The 20,219-nt window shown below is 40.6% G+C and overlaps 1 protein-coding gene across 1 annotated transcript in view; it reads left to right on the forward strand.

Annotated features, from left to right (window-relative positions):
• Positions 1 to 20,219, forward strand: part of TRERF1 (transcriptional regulating factor 1) — a 279,684-nt gene that overhangs the window by 215,169 nt on the left and 44,296 nt on the right. Inside the window, 4 exon segments of the mRNA XM_074310893.1 lie at positions 9,510 to 11,249; positions 14,362 to 14,408; positions 15,285 to 15,435; positions 16,563 to 16,877. Coding sequence (XP_074166994.1) covers positions 9,783 to 11,249; positions 14,362 to 14,408; positions 15,285 to 15,435; positions 16,563 to 16,877 — 1,980 coding nt within the window. The 5' untranslated portion in view covers positions 9,510 to 9,782.

Below are 20,219 nucleotides of genomic sequence, written 5' to 3' on the forward strand. Positions count from 1 at the left end.
TTCCTTCCTTCCTTCCTTCCTTCCTTCCTTCCTTCCTTCCTTCCTTCCTTTCTCTCTCCCTTTCTTCTCCCCTCTCCCTTCTTCTTCTTCTCCTTTTTTTTTTTTTTTTTTTAAATAAATGAAGGTAAGAAAGTCATTTTGACTTTCCAAAAGTAATAAAGCTAGTAAGAGTCAAGAGTCAGGATTTTAATCCTGCACTCCAATTCCAGGTCTTTTTGATTGTTCAGATCTCTCAGACTCTGTTCCTTGTCCTCCTGTCTTCCATGCCATTATTCATTAGCTTGTCTTCAACCATGTGATGAGAACAGAACAGAAATTCAACTCTGTGCCCAGTTTGACTCTACCAGTCCTGGTGTGGATTGGGGGAGTTTACACAGGGTTTATCATGTATGTCTGGACTTGTAGCTATTTGCTTTAGGGTTGTGTATAAAGCAGGTGCTCAGTCAGTGCTTGCCTGCCTGCACAAATGAATGGATTTCTTTTTCCCTGCCATGTAGAAGGAAATACAGAAGCAAGCCAAAGTGTGTCCCGGAGGATGATTATAATAATGAGCTTGATATAGAAGGCTTCTTTACTACAAATAAATAGTTCTATGATTTTCTTACCTGATCTGATACAGCTTTGAATAGCTTTCTATGAATTAGTAAGTGCAGGTAATATTTAACTATTAACTGAAACATAGGAAAAATAAGACTCATAGAGGACATTTAGTTTGATTAGAATCCATGCTATAAGAAGATCAATTAAAGAAACAGGCAGCATTTGACCTGACTTAGTTGGGGGAACATAATTGTAGGTGTGAATGGCTAACCATGATGGAGAAGGGGATCTAAACTAGTTCTGATTGGTTCCATAGCTGAGAACTAGGACCAATGGGTAGTAATTCCCAGAAAACATATTTCACCTCCACATAAAAATACATTTTTGTCTTTATTAATTTTTTTTTGCTTTTAAAATTTAACATTTTCTTCCAATTACATGTACAATCATTTTTAACATTCGTTTTAATTTTTTTTGGGGGGGGTTTCTTTCTTCTCTTTCTCCCCACATTGAGAAGGCAAGTAATTTGATATAGATTATACATGTGCAATCATATAAAACATATGTCTATGTAAGTCATGTTGTGAGAAAAGAGAATAAAAAATAATGTAAAGAAACAGTATGCTTAGATCTGTATTCGGATCCCATCAGTTTTTTCTCTGAGATGGATGGCAGTTTTCATTATGAGTCTTTCAAAATGACTTTGGATCACAGTATTGCTGAAAATGTCATTTACAGTTGATCATCATACAGTATTGCTAATACTGTGTGCAATGTTATTCTGGTTCTGCTCATTTTACTATGTCTCAGTTCATGTAAGTTTTTTCAGGTTTTTCTGAGAGCATCATGAGGATAAATCTTTTAAACAATTTGAATAGTTCAGAAATAATATGAGCATCCACTGGAGGTGATGAGTTTTTCCTGCTTACTAGGGAGAGGTTTTCATGATGCAAGTTGGCTGACCATTTGTCATAGATGACTTCCTGACTCTGAGATTCTAACTAACTGTAGACTTGGGATTTGAACTCAGGTCTTTTGATTTCTACAATTTGTCTCCTTTCTCCCTCCCTCCCGCCCTCTCTCCCTCCTTTCCTTTCTTCCTTCCTTCCTTCCTTCTGGATTGGGTAGGCAAAATGTGAATACTGAGTGCCTCCTATGTGTAGTGTGCCTACAGATCATAATTTTTAGAGATTATAAAAATTCCTAAAAGGCCATCTTTTTTAACTCCCTCATTTTATAGCTAAGAAACTGAGGTCAAGAGAAGTTAAGTCACAACTAGTAAATATCTTGATTTGATGGGATTTGAACCCAGATCTGCCTTCAGGTCCAGTACTTTATCCCACTATACAATGCTGTATGAAATAATCAATCCCGTTTTACAGAGAAGGAAACTGGTACCAGAAAGATTAATAACTTTATCCAAGATTCCACAGATAATGAATAATTTTTGTTGTTGTTCAGTCATATCCTATTCTTTGTGACCCCATTTGAAGTTTTCTTGGCAAAGATTTCCTTACATTTTTTTTCCAGTTTTCCCAGAAATTTTTGTGAAATGAGTCCTTATGACAAAATGTAGATTTTGAAGGTTTATCCAAACACTAGATTTCTGTTGTCATTGATTATTACATCATGTGTACCTAACCCATTCTATTGATCTGCCACACTATTTCTTAGCAAATGCCATATGTTTTTGATGATTGCTGCTTTATTAATAGAGTTTAGGTCTGGTACTGCTAGACCATGTCCTTTTTTTTTTTTTTTTTTTAAATAATTCCATTGATATTCTTTACCTTTTGGTCTTCCAGATGAATTTTGTTGTTCTAGCTCTATAAAATTATTCTTTGGCAGTTTAATTGGTATGGCACTGAACAAGTAGACCAATTTAGGTAGAATTGTAGTTTTTATTATATTAGTTCACCCTTGATTGAGCAAGTGATATTTTTCCAGTTGTTTAGATTCAACTTTATTTGGGTGAAAAGCGTTTTATAATTGTGTTCATATAGTTCCTGGGTTTGTCTTGGCAACTACACACTCAAATATTTCATTTTGCCTATGGTTATTTTAAATGGGATTTCTCTTTCTACCTTTTGTTGCTGGGCTTCTTTAGTAATATATAGAAATACTATTGATTTGTGTGGGTTTATTTTATATCCTTCAACTTTGCTTTGTTCTTGTTTCAGGTAGGTTTTTGTATGATTCTCTAGGATTCTCTAAGTATACTATGTTATTATCTGCAAAGAGTCATAGTTTTATCTCCTCATGTTGGCAAAGATACTAGAGTGGGTTTTCCATTACCTTCTCCAGCTCATTTTACAGATGAGGAAATGGGAGACAAACAAGGTTAAGTGACTTGCTGAGGGTCCTGAGTCAAATTTCCTGACTCCCAGTTTGCTATTCTATATCCATTTTGCTTACCTAGCTGCCCCTTTGTGAATAGTAAATTAAAATTAAAATTAAAACTCAGGACCTTTGGACTCCAAATTCAAAGAGCCAAAGTTGTTTAAAGTAGTAGTTTCCACAAATATTTTCCTACAAAGTTTTGATACAGCTCAGAAAGGCAAGGGCTGTCCAGATTTGGGATGATAACATGGTTCTAGCACAGGCCTCTCTGGGATGCATCTCCTCCACTCTTCTCATCAAACCAAACTAGTCTATTTTAATTTGAGAGAATAGCAAACCAACAAAGGAGATTACTTAGTGTAGGTTATAGGATACCAATGCCTTATTTTAAGAGGAAAATACTTAAAGGCCAATTGGTTACAAATAAACCAGTTACTTTGGTTAAGGCATCCCTTTTTGGGAAGCTGAGGTTTTCTGTGTTATAATTTCAAGCCCAGTCTTCCTCTGTTTGGTTGAGAAAGAGGAGGAAGAGAGAGAAAGAGTATATTTATGTGCACGTGTGCATGTGTGTGTGTATTTGGGGTTGGACATGAAGAACTTCATTTTGCATAGTGTCTTTTGGTAGCATCATCTTTGACTTAGGTGAACTGTTATCTACATGTCATGTCATAATGTTCTGAAATGTCTCAAAGTCAGAATTATGTTTTCCTTCCTACTACTTAAACTATAAAATTTAATACTTTATAAGGCCTAGGATCAGGCTGCTCAGTTTAAATATAGCACAAATCTTGATCTCCCTAAGGAAAAGTGGGGACCAGCTCCCCCATGGAACGAGTGCCTCCAAATTCTAATTATTGAATGTACAAGGAGGGCTGGCAACTCAAAAAGGAAACTATTGATGGCAGGTAATGAGAGGGATTTTGCCAGCCTCAGGAAGAAAAGATAAATGCAAATGATTACCAAAATATAGCCCTGAAAACTTGTTCACACCTGGGAAAGCCATCACAAAGCCCCAGGAAAGGTCTTTCAGCTTTATATCTGAGTCTATGATGGCTCTATTAGGACTAAAAAGGCTTCGAGAGGAAGAAGAGAGAAGGGAGATTTCTCTGGCCAACACTTGGATGTGACTGGTGTGTCCAATCATGTTTATTGGCAGCACATAATCATTTTAATCAAATTTCAGGATTATAGAATAGCTACTATAGACTTTTTTGGAAGACCAATCAACAATCAGAGCAACATTTCTCTTTTCTTTTCTTTTTTTAAATAGCTTTTTATTTACAAAACATATGCATGGGTATTTTTTCATCATTGACAATTGTAAAACCTTTTGTTCCAATATTTCCCTTCCTTCCCCCACCCCTTTCCCCAGATGGCAGGTAGACCACTACATGTTGTATAAGTTAAATACAATATATGTATGCATGCCCATACAGTTATTTTGCTGCACAAGAAGAACTTTGAAATAGTGTACAATTAACCTGTGAAGGAAATCACAAATGCAGGCAGACAAAAATAGAGGGATTGGGAATTCTATGTAGTGGTTCATAGTCATCTCCCAGAGTTCTTTCACTGGGTTTAGCTGGTTCAGTTCCTTACTGCTCTATTGGAGCTGATTTGTTTCATCTCCTTGTTGAAGATGGCCACATCCATCAGAATTGATCATCATACAGTATTGTTGTTGCCATGTATAATGAAATTATAATATAATTTCACTCAGCAAAAGTTCATGTAAGTCTCTCCAAGCCTTTCTGAAATCATCCTGCTGGTCATTTCTTACCGAACAATAATATTCCATAACATTCATATACCACAATTTATTCAGCCATTCTCCAATTGATGGGCATCCACTCAGTTTCTGGACAATACAAAGAGCTGCCACAAACATTGTTGCACATATGGGTCCCTTTCCCTTCTTTAGTATTTCTTTGGGATATAAGCCCAGTTGTAACACTGCTGGATCAAAAGGTATGTTTGATAACTTTTTGAGCATAGTTCCAAATCTGGAGCAACATTTCTAATAGATGCTGTAGAACATCTGCTGTCATGGTGGGAAAACTCACTTAGTTCACCCACATTTTTGTTTTCTCCATTTTAATGGGGAAGGGAATAAGGAAATTGTTGAACAATATGAATAAAAGTTTTCTAGAATTTTTTTTTGACCCAAGAGCAGAGCATTTTAGCTAGATAACCATAATCATCTTAGAAATCTCTTTCTTGTCTATTTATTTTTGGGTTGGTAGAGGAAATGAGAAAAAAAAAAACATTTTGTTGTTTTCTGTCTTAAACAAGTTGAGGTGGTCTGGTGGAAGCTGGGTGTAACCCCTTCTAAATAGTAAGCAAACGGATCCTGCAATAGCCCAGGCCAAAAACAACTTCCTCTCTCGCTTTTTTAAGTTGTGCCCATCTCTGACAGGCATCCTCCTTGTTTATTTAATTCCTCTGCCAACAGAGGAGAACATTCATTCAGCAAACATCTTCTAAACTTTTACCTTGTATCACACATTACTGGGAGTCAGATACACAGATAAATACACATTTCTGCTACTTCCTTTAACAGTGAAGATTATAACCCATCTCTTGCCTACATTTTTCTTCCATACACATATTTGCATATCTTATATTCCTCAGCTAGAAGATAAGCTCCCTAAGGCAGGACTGTTTCTGTTCTACCTTTATATCATTTGTGCCTGAGAGCACAATGGCTCACATAATATGCATGTGGATTAATTGTCTTAATTCTGCCAAAGAGGTCCACCAAACATTCTGAAATCCTTCAAGTTTTCTCTAATATTGTATACTTATTAATGGACCTTATTCATGAATTAATTGCTTAACTTTTGTTCTTTAGCTTTTTTCTTTTCTGGTCATACATTTTTTGGATGGTATCTTTTATGGTGCTTTTTTATCTCATGTTTTTGTATATAATTCTTTGTAATATGTAAAGCCTGCTCCCAAAATAGAACCTGGAGTTGAGGTAACCCACAAGTCTACACCAGAGGGATGGAACTCTGACTGATTCTTATTTATTAGAAGAGCTTTGGGCAAGTGCCTAGCCACAGAGAGTGCTGCTTTCTCAGGATTTAAACCAACTAAATACAGAAAGGATCCTCACCAATAAGCTGTCTACTTGTCAGGGAGTTCTTTAGTCATGAGGAACCCAAGAGTTACCAAGAGAAATACATGATGCATAATAGAATGGGATAAATGCATAAGAGAAATACACAGTATTATGAGACAGATGGGTTGCCAAGGAAGGAGAAGTAAATGTGATGAGCAGATTGAGTTGAATATTATGAGACAACAGGGGGTCTCTGGGGGCATGATACCCTGTTATGTGGAAGAATTCATTATTTGTAATATTTGACACAGTTCTGGGATCACAGTGTTGGGAAATTGCAATAGGTTGATGATCTTTTAAGGACAGACAAGGATCAGGGCAAATCCTTATCTTGGCATTCTGTCTTTTTTTTTGGCCCATGTTCTTCTATAGATATGCCATTGAGAATTTACCCAGAATTCTGTAAGTTTTTTATATTTCACAAGTTCTACTGCAGAGTTTTGACTGTCCATTAATTTATTATTCACTTTTGCTCAATGACACGTAGCTCCTAAATTGATTAGAGTGGCTTAGAAAAAGTGGCCAAGTGAGCAAACTTTTTTTCATAAGGTCTAGGTTTGCACTATTTATTTAGGAGGATGAAAAAAAAAATCCAAGCTATGGATACTTTCCCCAAAGTTTTGTAATTTAGTTAGGAAGAAAAGACTTGATCATGTATCTGCAACAATTCAAGAGTAGTAAAATAAATGTGTCCACAGATAGGAATAGACATAGACACTGGAGCTCTGATGTCACTGACACAGGGTGAAATATCCATGTGAGGATAAGAGTGTAGAGAACATCACAAACTGGAGTCAGGAAGACCTGAATTTCCTCCTTTCGATGAAGCTTAGCCTTTTTCTTGCAATTTGTAGTTTTAGAATTGCATAGAACACTGAGAGATTAAGTGAGTTATCCAAAGTTAGACAGCTAGTCTGTGTCAGTGAGAATTGAATTTAGGTCTTTCAGAACCAGAGGTAAAAACCTGATATATTATGCCTCTCAGTAGAAGCCAATTAATAACTAATTCACATATTCATTCTACACTGTCCACTCTGACATAGGAAGACTTTGTTTCCTGATTTCAAAGTGAGCCTCAGACATGAGCAAGTCACTTATTTGCCTCAGTTTTCTCATCTGTAAAATGACCTGGAGAAGGAAACAGAAAACCACTCTATTATCTTTGCCAAGAAAAGCCTAAATAGGACTTGGATCCAACTGAAAAATGACGGAACAATACCACACCATATTGTCCTTTCACTCCTATTGCTTGGAATGCCTTTTCTTTTGCCAATTGTCTTATCTACATTCTACCTAGCTCTTTAGGACCAGGCTAAGTCCCCTTTGTTCTGAGAGGCTTTCCTTGCTTTCTTTGGGCCACAGTGGTATTCCGTTTTTCTGAAATCTTCACTGCACTTGGTGCTTTTCACTTACTTGAGTCCAGTACCTTCCCTTAATAAAAACTACATGGAGAGGCAGACTTGGCAATCAGGAAGATATATGGTCATTCTGCCTGAGATATTTATAACATCAACAGCAATAATACTACTAATAAAAATAATAATTATTATTAATTGTATGGCCACAACTAATTCCCTTAACTAACCTCTAAACTTCTGTTATCTCATATGTATAATGAAGCTTTAGTACCTGCTTTCTAGGTTTATTGAAAGAATTAACTAAGATAGCACAAGTAATAATAATATTACTTTTGTCACATACTTCATGTACACACCTTTTGATACCAACTAGACTCTCCTACTTGCAGGAATTAGGAGCATGGCAGCCTCATAGTGAAATTATGAAATCCACATATTTTTTAACTCTCCATACCAAAGAATTCTGAATTACGGCATTAAAAGATAAAATATGTTGATATTATACAATACTATAAATATATTTTATGCATTTCCGCATTTCTAAACTTTTTCTATGCTGTCTATCTTTGAGTATTGATTGTGACTTCCACTAAATTCCCCCCTAAATTTCCATGCAGACCCATGATATATTGAAATTGAGATGAAGAAAGTAGCACTGTGGAAGGGATAATTGTATTGTTCTCCCCCATTACTTAGGAAAACAAAAGGCACATCATTGTCATTAAATTCGTTCATTGAATGTTTATTGTATGTAGGGTACCTTTGGGAGCATAGTGTACACTGTGACTACCTTCAAGGAGTTATAGAGCTCCTTGTAAGTCTAGCTAGGAAATAAATTACATACACAAAGAGATACATAGCATGGTGCATAATGGAGGTAAATATATAAACGATTCAAAGTGCTACAACATTCTGGGCTAGAGGAAAAGAATTTCCCTCTAGGGAAGGGTCAATTCAGTGAATATTGGTTAAGCACTACCTACTATGTGCAGCGCATTGTGTTAGGTGCTGAGCTTGTCAACCACATCCAGAAGCTGTAATCCTTCACCCTCTAGGAATTTAGCATAAAACTATGAAGTGTAAAGCTAGTTCATTAAGGTTCCAAGACTTGCCACAGATATCATAAAGTCATATATATAAAGTGATGTTCAAATTTCAAAGTGTTTTTAAAATGTGATTTGCTGTTAATATTTTTATTATTGTGAAGATCAGTATTCTTTCTTCCATCAAATATTGTATCTTAGAAGGTCATAGAATGTTATAGCTAGAAGGAGCCTTAGAGATCAATATGCCCCTCATTTTATAGAAGGAAAAGGTGAGGTCCCCAAGAGGTAGGTGGCCTGTCCAAGGCCATACAATAAGTTGTCAGTCATGGGAGAAACGGGATGTATTTGTATTTAGCCATCATAACAGGTCATTGTGCTTTTTTTTACTGACTTGCTTGGAATAGCACCTGGGTCTTTCCAAGAGAAAACTAGCATTTTCTTATCTTTTATTGTAGCTTTTTATTTTCAAGATATATGCATGGGTAATTTTCCAGCATTGACAATTGCAAAACCCTTTTTTCCAACTTTTCCCCTCCTTCCCCTCCCCCTCCTGCCAGATGGCAGGTTGACCAATACATGTTAAATATGTTAAAATATAAATTAAATACAATATATGTATACATGCCCAAACAGTTGTTTTGCTGAACAAAAAGAATCGGACTTTGAAATAGCATACAATTAGCCTGTGAAGGAAATAAAAAATGCAGGCGGACAAAAATAGAGGGATTGGGAATGCTTTGTAGTGGTTCTTAGTCATCTCCTACAGTTCTTTCGCTGGACGTAGCTGGTTCAGTTCCTTATTGCTCTATTGGAACTGATTTGATTCATCTCATTGTTGAAAATGGCCACGTCCATCAGAATTGATCATCATACAGTATTGTTGTTGAAGTATACAACGATCTTCTAGTTCTGCTCATTTCACTCAGCATCAGATCATGTAAGTCTCTCCAAGCCTCTCTGTATTCATCCTGCTGGTCATTTCTTACAGAGCAATAATATTCCATAACATTCATATACCACAATTTATTCATCCATTCTCCAGTTGATGGGCATCTACTCAGGAAAACTAGCATTTTCATCCCCTCTCTTTTTTTTCCCTTCTAGGAGTGAATTGCATCTCATTGACCATTCAACCTTTGGCCTTTGCCCTGACCCTTGTGAAGACGTGAAGCCATCCGCACTGGCCATTGGTGTCGGGGGTTGACAAGGAGCCCCAGCTCCCGCCATGTATATGTATTCCTCAGCTGTTGAGTAGCTCCAGTGGAGACTCTCAGCCTATCTCAGGGTTTCATTCTTTTTTCCCTTGTCCTTCTCTCCCTTCCTCCATTTATTTTTAATGGTTCTGGTGCCTCTGTATTTAGGACCAAGTAGGGAGCCATGGGGGATCAGCAGATGTACAAAACTAATCATACCATCCATGGTAATGAGAATCTTTATTACCAACAGCCTCCACACAGTGCTCTCAGTGGGGGCAATGGGATCAACCACAGTTACGGGGGAACTTCGTCAGCAGGGGGGAGCATGGAGGCTTCCCAGGCCTCTCCCCTCTCTCCCCATTTCCCCCAGGACTCTCGGGACCTGGCAGCTGGTCCCAAGAATCTTGGCTTGATGGACAGCTCAAGACAGACGGGTTGGGGGGGCCACACTGGACCCAACAACCACATCCAGCTGCGTGGTAGTCTCTCTAACCCCAATATGATGTGGGGGGCATCTGCTCAGGTGGAACCAGCTGAAGCTTACTCCTATGCTTACCCTCAGTCCAGTGATATCCGGGCCCAGAAAATCACCAGCGGAGTCCTCCACAAGTTAGACTCTTTTACCCAGGTGTTTGCCAACCAGAACCTGAGAATCCAGGTCAACAACATGGCCCAGGTGCTACACAGCCAGTCATCCGTGGACGGTCCCAGTGACAGTGCCCTCCGCCAGTTACTGTCCCAGAAGCCCTCTGAACCTCAGGCGGTGGCAGCTCCTTCTGCTGTACCTCCCCGATACCAGCAGATGCCCCATCAGACCCACTCCGCTTTCGCCAATGGTCCCCCCAAGCCAGCTATGCAGGGCGGGCAGCATCCCTCCCAGGCCCATCTGTACTATGACTACCCACAGCAGATGGCCCAGATGCCCGCCCAGGGCAGCCAGCCCTTGCAGGGCCAGCAGATGCTGCCCCAGCCGATGCCACAGATGCAGCAGGCCCACTACTACCTGCAGCAGCCACAGTCGGGACAGCAGCGGATGCCCATGCCAGATATGCAGCAGCAGCAGCAGCAGCCGCAGCAGCCGCAGCCACAGAGCAGGGCACAGCAGCTGCTGCCCCCGGCGCCCCAGCGACCCTGCTCCATACAATTACCTCATTATTATCCAACACAACCCATGATGCCCCAGTTACAGCAACAGCAGCAGCAGCAGCAGCAGCAGCAAATGCAACTGCAGCCCCCTTCCTATCACAGGGATGCCGGCCCCAAATCTGTGCATGATCCCCACCAGTATACCCAGGAGCAGGCGCCCCACCCGGTCCAGCTCATCCAGTTGGGATCTATGCCCCAGTACTTCTACCAGGACCCTCAGCCCCAGTACAGCCGACACTTCTACCAGCAGAGCCTGTTGCAGCAGCAGCAGCAGCAGCAGCATCGCGAGAATGTACAACTGAAGAATTACCAGAGTGATCGGCAAGCCCAGGCCATTCTGGGCTCCCATGGCGGACTGGCGCTCCCCGAGCCAGGAATGGAGGACATGAACTCTGTTGGCAACAGTCTGACCCATAGGCCTCTCCTGCCACAAGTGGGGATTCACCTCAACAGTAAGGGACCCCAGCACCAGCAGCTGTCTCCTGGTTCTATGTGGTCCCAGGTAACCTCACTAATCTGTAGCTTTACTCAGGTGGATTGGGAGTAGGGGTGGAAGTAGGTGGGAGCAAGGGGGGACTTTTTTAGTTACCTGGCGTGTGTGGTGTGAGTCACCCAGCTCAGTTTGTCAGATCATAGATGTAGAACAGGGAGAGGGGCCTTGTCTAATAACACGGTGGAGAGAGCGCTGCGCTTGGAATCAGGAGGGCTCATCTTCATGAGTTCAAATGTGACCTCACACACTATGGCTGTGTAATCCTAGGCAAGCCATTTAACCCTGTTGCTCTCAGTTTTCTCATCTGTAAAATGAACTAGAGAAGGAAAAGGCAAACCACTCTAGTATCTCAGCCAAGACAATCCCAAATGGGGTCACAGAGTTGAACAAGACTGAAATGATTGAACAGCAACAACAAAAGAGTCTTAGAGATCGTTTATTCTAATCCCCTCATTTATAGGTGAGAAAATAACAATAACAAAAACTAACCTTTTATGGTACTTACTATGTTTTAGGTGCTACTCTAAACACTTCGCAATTATTATCTCATTTGATCCGCACAACTACCTGGGGTGGGTGGTGGGGCATCCTCCTTTTACAGATGAAAACATTGAGATAAACACAGCTAATAAGTGTCTGAGGGTAGATTTGAACTCTAGGTCCAGCACACTCTCCACTATGCCAACTGGCTTCTTGGGTCAACCAACAAATAAATGGTAGAAGTGAGATGTGAATCCAGGTGTTCCTGACACCAAGTCTAACTGTCTCTCCACTGTGCATCTGGAATCATACGAGCCAAGATCTAGAACTAGAAGAGACCTCAGAACCCATCTAACTTTAATTCCCCCTTTTTATGGATGAGAAAACTGAGGTCCACGTTCAAATCTTTTTTTGAAATCCAGATTTTCCTGACTACAAAGTTAACAATCCATTATGCCATGCTCCCTTGCTAATTAAAGCCTACAAAATCTGCTATATCCTGGCAGGTTCCCATCTAAATGCTAAGGATTCCCAACTTAGTAGTTAGTTGTAAGTGAATTTGGGTGTGCTTGAATAAATAGCTTGTGCTGCCTGCCAATAAAGGCGGATTTGACCCAAGAAGAGCTGAAAGACAAATTCCTATCTGAACTTTATCAACTTTAGGCATGGTAGTTGATTGCTAAATGGTTTGACTTTCTGGTGTCGGTGGGAGTAAAAAGAAAGGAGGAAGGGATGTGAGATATTTCTGTGTCTGAAAGTCCCAGTGTTTATTTCCTTCTCTTAGGATTATTTAAAAAAACGGGGGTGATTGTCTTAAATGGGGCTGATGTCTTAAATAAAATAGCAGCCAAACTATTCCAGTAGCAGGAAATCAAATGATAGCTCCATTCCTGATGCCTGGAATTGTCTTAAACTTTTGAGGTTCCAAAGACTGAGAGTCTCCCTGTGTCAGAGCAAATCCTGCTGCAAAGGTTCAACAGAAAGATGGGGTCACCAGAAATTAGCTTATTAGATCATTGTGGACCTGTTGTTATAGTTTGGATTTAGGATGATTTTATTTGATGATGGAGTCTGTGAGCCTGGTTCTAAAAGTATGGGGTTCTGGGAAATGGGTTTTGAGTGGACTTCAGGAAATAAAAGAAAGAGACCAGATGGAGAGATGAGAGGGTGCCAGAGATATGGGATAAGCTCCAGGGCAATTTGTCCTGGAATTTGTCCACACCAGGCCCTGGGAGCTGATTTTCATTTTCTTTGCTTTTTTTTTCCCCTTCAGTATAACACTTCATGAAAGGGGCAGTATAGTATAGTGTGGAAAGTACCAGCTCTCTAATCAGCCAGATATAAATTCAAATCCTGCTTCTAACACTTACTGATTGGATGACTGTGGACAAATAATTCTTCCAGTTTCCACATACAAAATGTGAGGAAGTTGGACATGATGATGACGATGACCATGATGATGATGGCGGTGGTGGTGGTGGTGGTTAACAGTGTTGCTGTTACTGTATCTAGCACTACTGTGTGCTGGGTGTTATACTAAACACTTTATAATTATTATTTCATTTGATTCATTAAGACCTTTAAGGTCTCTTCTAGCTCTGAGTCTACTTTCTGCACTTCTGTGGATTTAAATGTCTATATCAGCTAATACGCTGATGCCTAGTTAGAAGGTAGATTTAGGTAGTGGGGAAGAGAAAAGAATAAGTATTTTTATAGCACCTGCTCTGCATCTAGATGTTGCAGTAAATAGAGCACCAGATGTGAAGTCAGAAAGCTCCATCTTCCTGTGTTCAAATCTGGCCTCAGGCACTTATTAGCTGTGTGACCCTGCTAAGTCACTTGCTTTAGTCCTCATTGTAAATAAGCTGAAGAAGGAAGTGGCAAATTACTTGGTACTTTAGGTTCATGAAGAGTTAGACACAACTGAAAAATGATTCAACAATGACATGTCAGACATTGTGTAAGAATAATTTTTAATAATGATAGCCAGTATTTATATAGCATCTATTATATGCTATGTACTTTGTAATAATTATCTCATTTCATTCTTACAACAATAGTAGGTGCTACTGTTATTCCCATTTCCCAGTTAAGAAAATTGAGGCAGACAGATTGAGTGTCCAGGGTCATCTTCCCTAACTCCAGATGCAACATTCTATCTATTATACCTCAAATTCTTCAATATTTTTGGGCCTAAAAGAATTTGTGGTAAGCTTATCAATTTAATGACATATTTCCTGGTTTCTTGAATTAAATAGAGGTAGTTGGGAAGATGTTTGGGGTTTGGGTGAGGCACAGATGTAGAGTATCAGTCTCTTAGTGAATAGTGTTTTATTTATACTTGGAGAATGCCCTGAGGGTCAGGGTCAGGGTATTCAAGTTAAGAAGTTTGGAATTAGAAACTATGGAAGGGGGGTGGGGAAGAATATAGACAGGACATATGTGTATGTTCTAAAAGGGAGATGTAGTTTCAGTTTGGAACCGGTGCTGGGGAAGACTGCATCCTTGGTGCTCTGGTCCCCCTTCCTTTATGAGCAAACAGTCATATTCTTTCTTTGTGTCTCTCTTCTCTTTTTATCCCTCCCTTCTTCATCCTCTTTCTCCCTCTTTTTTTCTCTGTTCCACTCTCTTCAAAACCAAGATGCACCTCTCTGATGGCCGAGGCCAGCCACTGTCTCCTGATCCAAGGTAAGGTGAATCCATCACGGCAGATGAGGGGTAGGGGAAAGGCCGGCTCATCACCAGTGACCTGTTTCTTAAATGACAGTCAGCTTCCTAAAAAAGTTTTTGATAAATAGGAAACATGCTCTACACAGTTATAATGATCATAGCTTTTCTTCATATAGTTCTTAATGATTCATAAAATCCTTTATATGAGTTATTTTATTTGATCCTTAAGGCAAAATGTCCCATTATTCTTGTTTTATAAATGAGTACAGAAGGAACAGAGAGATTTAAGTCTCTTTGGCTGAAATCACAAAGCTAGTAAGTTATCTAAGGACAGATTTGATCCTGACTACAAGTTAGCCAGTCATGAATGGGCAAACATTCACGGAGCACCTGTAAATGTGCTTAGTTACAGGGAAGCACGCAACAGCAGAAAATGGCATCAGTTCTCCTCAGAAGCAGCTGATAGTCTGTCACGGGAGAAGAGACATGCACAGAGAATTTAAAACCTAGCACAATAGAGAATGAAATTAAAATACATGTTATAGGTTAAAAAATAAAAGTGCCAGAGGATTTGGAGAAGGGAGATTGCTCTCTAGGTTGGAGGCCTCATCGGGAACAGTTAGGACTTGAGCTGTGACTGCAGACAGGGCAGGCTTCAGACGAGCTGGGAAAAGCTAAACCTCATTTCGGCCCATGTTGGAGTGTATGTAATTCCTACACGAATAAGATTGCCTTTCTGTAGACGAGAGAGAATACTTGGGGGGTGGGGGAGGGATAAAAGAAAGCAGTCTGATTGAAAGCTACCAAGGGCCAAAGTCCTCGTACACCTCCCCTACACAATGCGCCTGTATGTTCTCCATGTCCTTACCCTCTCTCCATCTGCTCTCTGGGCAGTGCTCAGCCCACAGGGGTATTTGGGGAACAGCTCGATGCTAAGAACAAATTGACATGTTCCATCTGCTTCAAGGAGTTCAAGAGTCTGCCTGCCCTGAACGGCCATATGAGGTCACACGGGGGCATGCGGTCCTCCCCCAGCTTCAAGCAGGTAAGGACCAGATGGAGGGAGAGAGGGAGGAGGGGTCGGAGGTGGCGAGCACGCTTAGCACTCTCCCTCCCAGGCTGATGTGTGCTGCTTACTGTGCTTGGCTGCCCACTCACACTGAATTTTGTGTCTTTGAGAAGTTAGCCCACCCTCGGGGGGGGCATCTAAGACCCCCATAGCCTGTCAAACCTTAAGACTGGCAGGGTTTCTACTGACTGGCCTTGCAAATTTGGCTCCCAAACAAACTGATGGTGTTACTTGTTAACAATGATTATTGTACAATTACAATGATTATTACAGTGATAATAAGCTAGGACCAGAGTAATAGGAGAATGAGTCACATTGTGTCTCTGTTCAGTTGTAAACCCCTTGGAGGCAAGAACTGATTTTTAAAAAAAATTGTATCTCCATCACTTTGCCAGGCACATAGTAGCACTTAATAAAATGTTTCTCAAATTGAATTGAACAGATGAAGTTTAAGACCAGATTTCAACCAAAGCAGTAAAAAAAAAAATCTTCATGATATAGTAAAAACTGATTTAGCCCAGGTTTTCTCAACCAGAACTCTGTTCACCGGTGGGTTTCTACATCTATATTACAGAAATTGAGGGTTGTCTATAATGAGTCCTCCAAAGTCTATTAATTTGAAAATAAATTAAATTATATTCAGCCCCCTATAGGTTTTAAAGATTGTGTATATTTTGTCTGGATTCTAACTCAAACAGGTCATAGTATATAATATTGTATATATGTGTGCTGTTTATTGTATAACACATATAGTATATATACACAATACAATACATTCTGTGGCCCTCTATTTGATATCAGAGCACACCCCATTTCTTGTCTTCACCATTTAAAAGAATGCTGGGTAGTTTTCTTTGCTGTTACTGGGCACCGGTAACTTTGCTTTTCCTTCCCATCATTTCATTCTCTCCTCCCAATTCCCTGTGTGGTAATAGAAGCAAAGAATACTCTCCTCATTTTATAGACTAGGAAACTCACTCTCAGAGAAGTTAAGGGAAGGCTTGTAGAAGTAAACATCCTGGAACTTTGCAAAGGAAAGAGGCACATTCCCTGGTGAGACCTATTCTGGGACCAGGGATCAAAGGCTTTAATTGTCTGTGTAGGAGGAAGGAGAGAAGGCTCTGCAGCTCCAGCCACCTCCGCCACCCCAGCAGCAGCCGCCGCCGCCGCCGCCGCCGCTGCCACCCCAGTCGCAGCTCCCTCCTGAGGTGGAAAACCCCCTTCCTATCGTCATGCCCGTGTCTGTCCCTGTCAAGCTTCTCTCGCCTGAGCCCAGTCCACAGGTCATCAGCAACAGCATCACTGCAGCCAGAGACAAGCCGGCCAGCTCGATGTCGGACGACGAGATGCCCGTTCTCGTGAGGATGACCCTCTCCCCCCCGAATTCACCCAAAGTGGCTGCCCCCTGTGCACCCTCTGTGAGTTGCTGCTCTCTCCCACCCTGACTGCAAGGGTGAAAATATCTTTGCTTTCTTGGAGAGTGGCTTTCCCAGAGAAGTGCCTGGGACCGTTACCTGATACTGTGGACCTGCTCTGTTTCCTTTTTCCTGAGCAGAAGCAAGTGGTAGGAGTCTTGTGCCCCTCACTTAGTTTTCTTTCTCTGTGGTAGGCCTCAGAACTTAATATTCTACCTGGGGAAAATAATCTGAGTAACAGCTCAGACTGATTGCTGGCATCCCTGGCAATGTACCACATTTTCATTGAAAACCTCTCCAGAAAGCAAAGATTTTTGTTTTTCTGCTTGCTGCTTTTGTGATTTTTTTTCTCCCTTTCTCTCTCTCTCTCTCTCTCTCTCTCTCTCTCTCTCTCTCTCTCTCTCTCTCTCTCTCTCTCTCTCTCTCTCTCTCTTATAATCCATGTGCTTGTCTGCCTGTCTGTCTGTCTCTTGGCAGCTTCATCCCTGCAGCTTAGCTCCAGAGGGAAAAGGCTCCTCCTTCCTGTATTTGGAAAGTGGGCCCAACTCTGACCTTATAGATACTCCAAGAGCTTACCTATATCACATACCTCAACCCCTCTACTCCTCTTCATTCATCCCGCATGTGAACAGGATGGCTGTGAATGTCCTTAGCAGTGATTGCTAGAGTGAATGGCTATTGAGGAGAATAAAAATTGGGGCTGGGCAGGGGTAACCAGTTACTTGGCAGTGAGGAGTTCTAGAAAAATGCATTCATTTACTGAAGTCTATAGGCCCAAGAGAAATGTGGACTGATGAGATCCTCAGTCAATGTAAGTGTTCTAGGAAATGTGTGGGTTGTCAGGGAAAGGGGTTTCAAGGAGACATCTTTCTACATAAGAGGAATCTCTGTCTCTCTCATGCATACGTATTAGAGGGGATAGGGACCCTTATATGATTCACCTTCAGATTTAGATGAATCTTTAACCCTTGTGTCTGTCTACATCCATTAAATCAGGCAGTAGAATGGACAAAGAAGAAAAAGATCAAATGAGAATAACATATATAAAGTGTTTAGCAAACCTTAAATCACTATATAAATGTTATCTGTCATTATTGACAAGTGCTCTTTGCATTCTTGCCTCTGTTCTTCTCTCCTTCCCTCTCTCTTTCTCTTTCTCTCTCTTCCTCTTTCTTTCCCAAGTGCTCTTTGCCTTAGAGGATTGAAAGATATGGTTAATATTAGCTAACATTTATAAAGCTCTTTGGGTAGTTATGTGATACAGTGCTAGAGCACCAGGCCTGGAGTCAAGAAGACGAATTATCCTAAATTCAATCTGACCAACACTTATTAGCTGTGTGATCCTGACCAAGTCACTTAACCCTGATTGCCTCAGTTTCCTCATCTGTAAAATGAGCTCAAGAAGGAAAGGACAAACCCCTTTGGTAATTTTGCCAAGAAAACACCAAATGGGGTCATGAAGAGTGGGATACAATTGAAAAATGACCAAAAAACTATATGTCTAAGATTTGCAAAGTGCTTTACATATATTATTTCATATGAGGAACTATGCATGGATTTTATTATAATTTCCATTTCCCAAATTAAGAAACTTGGGCTCAGGGCAGTTAAGTGAAGTACACATAGCTTGTAAGTTTATGTAGACTTCAAACTTAGTCTTTCCTGACACAAAGTCTGGTATTCCCTCTGGACATCAGCATCATGCTGCCTCTCTTCCTCAAGATTTCAGTTCTCTCCCTCAAGGACTTTCCCATCGAGTCAATTGTTCCTGCTCTAGTGTCATGGAATATTAGCGCTGTATGAGGTCTCAGAGATCAGTTGGTCCGGTCCGGGAGGAACTTGGTGTGGCAATAGAGTATGTCTTAATTTTATAAATGAAGCATGCAACAAGGCCAGTGCTAGATCCCAAATTTTCTTATTCTAATCCATGCCTTTAGGGAGCCCCCAATATAAGAGAAATACCTTATGAAGATAACAGAGGAATCATGAAAAGATGAGAATGAAAAATAAGATCTACTTGAGGAGTTATGAAGCAGAATAGCCACTGAAGATTAAAAATTTTAAATCCTGTGGAATGGAAAAAAGCAAAAGATAAAAAGCACAGATGTGTGATAAGGAAGAACTTAGCTTGATGGAGTTAATCAAGAAAAACTTCCTAAAGCCCACAAGTACCATGGTGCCATTGAGATAGCAGCTACTCTTGAGTCTGGTTTGAAATCTTGCCTCTTGCCTGAGAGAATTTGGATAAGACACTTGGGCCTCAGTTTCCTTATCTGTAAAATGGAGAGTTTAGATTAGATCATCTCTGAAATTCCTTCTAGTTCTGTTACTGTGGTCCTGTGATTTTAGATGAGTTTAGAAACTAGGAGAGAAGGCTTCTCTCTTATGAGGGAAAAGGGCCAGTGCTAGAAGCTTTTATGTGGGAGTAAATAATTATATTCAGGGAAATATGATGTGGTTGAAAGCCTCCTGGATTGAGAGTCACAGAGCCCTGTATCTATTTAGCAGGGTGACTTTGAAGGTCATTTTCTCTTGGCTTCAATTGACTCAAATACAAAATGCAAAGTTGAGACTAAATGATCTCCTTATGGTCCCTGCCATTTCTAAATCTGTGGTTCTGAGAGTCAACATTTTCTGTAAGATGAAATGGTGGTACCGTATGAGGTCTCAGGATCTTTTCAGCTCCTAAATTATATGACCTGTCTAAGAACCATTCCAGCTCTGTTGCTCCATGATTCTGATAGGGATGATCTGCTACATCAGCTGTGATCTTTCTGTGAGTGGAGGATCAGACCTCCCCCATTGTAAACCTAGTGTTCTGTACTTTTTCACTGACAAATAGGAAAGCAGCCTTTCTTGGCAGGAATATAAAATGAGTGCTGTGTCTGGAGAAGGGAGGGAGTGAGAGGAAAGGAACTAGTTAGAGGGCAGGCCTATAATATAAGCCTGTAAACCTGTGAGTTTGGATCTAAGGCAAGAGGGTAACCATGGGTATATTCACATGGGATTTGCCTATATTCTGTATGTACAGGCACAGAATGACTAAAAATATATATAAGAATGTAACTCAAACTTTCAGAATTTGTTCCCTCCAGGGATTTTCCTTCCCTCATTTTTCTCCTGCTCTTGCTTTCTCTCTCTCCCACTGGCTCTCACTGCTCCCCTCTGTGCAGAAGACTTGGAAGTCCCCTTAGAGAGGACAGGATAAACTCTGGAAAGCTTTGGGCAGCATCTCAAAGATGCTGCTGGAGGAAGGAAGGGAATTGGGGGTGGAGTGTATGAGAAGAAGGGGGCCCTGTGGAATGGTAATGAGTCTATATTCTGTATTATTCTCTGCAGAGCCAA

This window comes from Sminthopsis crassicaudata, chromosome 4 (assembly GCF_048593235.1).
Source record: "Sminthopsis crassicaudata isolate SCR6 chromosome 4, ASM4859323v1, whole genome shotgun sequence".
NCBI lineage: Eukaryota > Metazoa > Chordata > Mammalia > Dasyuromorphia > Dasyuridae > Sminthopsis > Sminthopsis crassicaudata.